General features: G+C 38.6%; 1 protein-coding gene across 1 annotated transcript in view; it reads left to right on the top strand.

The window, feature by feature from the left end:
- izumo1 (izumo sperm-oocyte fusion 1) overlaps positions 1-1,511 on the top strand; it is a 6,697-nt gene extending 5,186 nt beyond the window's left edge. Inside the window, exons 8-9 of the mRNA XM_014002545.1 lie at positions 663-831; positions 1,200-1,511. Coding sequence (XP_013857999.1) covers positions 663-831; positions 1,200-1,275 — 245 coding nt within the window. The 3' untranslated portion in view covers positions 1,276-1,511. The remainder of the gene's footprint in view (positions 1-662; positions 832-1,199) is intronic.
- Positions 1,512-1,608: the final 97 nt, after the last annotated feature.

Genomic DNA, 1,608 nt, shown 5'->3' with positions numbered 1-1,608 from the left:
TCATTATGCTTTGCAACAATAAGGTTATGAAGGTCTTGAGAGAGCTCTTTACTTTTATTCATCATCAGATGGTTCTTGTGTGATACCATCATTTGGTTTCTGAACCAGCTGATATTAATTTGCACTGACAAGGGGCAGGCTTGTTTTCTAATTACTGAGAGAGTTCAGCTGGTGTCTTGGCTTTCCATGCCTTTTTACACCTCCCTTTCTTCATGTGCTCAATACTTTTTCCCTGTGCCATTCCACATTATTACAAATAACTTCATTTCTGGACATTTATGGTTTGATATCTTTGTACGTATGGACCACTTGGGTTGTTACCGACATCTGGTGAAAATTTCATGTCATTAGCACTTCTAGTAATATATTTACTGAGAAAAATGTTGACATGTTCAATACTTATTTTACCCGCTGTAGTTACATAATAAAAAATGTGACTCCTCTTCACTGAAACTTTGAAATAGTTCTGAAAGTTCTCCAAAGGTTACATTGTAAAAGTTCCAAGTCAGCTTAAGGGAACCATTTGGGAACATTCTCGGAATATTTTTTCTGAAATTACACTGTGAAAGTTTCACTTCATCTTCAACCAAACCACATAATATAATCCTAACATTTTTGGTGCATTGTTGTGTTGAACACTTCACTTTTTTTCCTTTCATCAGTTGCCCCTTTGCCAAGGCAGACCCACCAAGCCGTGGCCAGTCTGCCCTCGCTGCCTCAGAAAGACAGCCTCTCACCTTTTCAACCTACGGGCGACATGCTGGTGGCAGTCGTGGCCATGGTTACAGCCCTGGCTCTGACTGCGAGTGTAGGTCTCACGCTCGTTCTGGGGTAAGAGACAACAAGTGGGTGGAGAAACACCGAAGGAGAGGTTTACTGGAACGGGTGGAGATTTAATGAGTGACACAGAGGAGAGTCAAAGATGAACGAAATGATGCTCGTAGAATGAACCGGTGGGATTATTTAGCTTCTGATTTGTTACCTTGATTCAATACTGTTTAGTGTAGTTGTAACTAATCCAATTAAGTTTTTGTTTTCCTGAAATAAAGTGACGTTAATTATTCAAACATAACAAAGCAGCAAGTTTAACTTTGACTCAAACTCCCTTAAAGAGAAAACAATAGGTTGCAGATGAGATTTAAACTTTTTTGGAGTGACTGTGTTTTTTGTTTGTTTGTTTGTTTGTTTGTTTTTCTTAGAATGATGAAGCGTTGGGAGCACACAAAGGACCTGAGGAGAAGGAAGGCGATAAAATGTACACAGGCTGCAGTGTGATGAGTACACTACATACAGCCACATTCCACTTTCAGATGAGAGGAAACAGTTTTGCTCATCAGTTTCTTCTTTTCGTTTTGTGGTCTATTAAATTCTTTACTTTCAGGTGTTAAGTCATGTGTGGCAGTGAGAATAGGTTTTGGTCAAACGTGTAAATGATGCTTAAACACGAGGAGAGTTTTAACTTGGATCAAATATGTTAATTCTAGGACAGACTGTTCCTGGTATTTATATACGGCAGGTAAAATAAGTATTGAACACGTCACCATTTTTCTCAGTAAATATATTACTAGAGGTGCTAATGACATGAAATTTTCACCAGATGTTGGTAAC

This window comes from Austrofundulus limnaeus, unplaced genomic scaffold, assembly GCF_001266775.1.
Source record: "Austrofundulus limnaeus strain Quisiro unplaced genomic scaffold, Austrofundulus_limnaeus-1.0 Scaffold14, whole genome shotgun sequence".
Classification (NCBI taxonomy): domain Eukaryota; kingdom Metazoa; phylum Chordata; class Actinopteri; order Cyprinodontiformes; family Rivulidae; genus Austrofundulus; species Austrofundulus limnaeus.
Note: the sequence above shows the minus strand (reverse complement) of the source record. Positions and strands in the feature narration are given on the sequence as shown.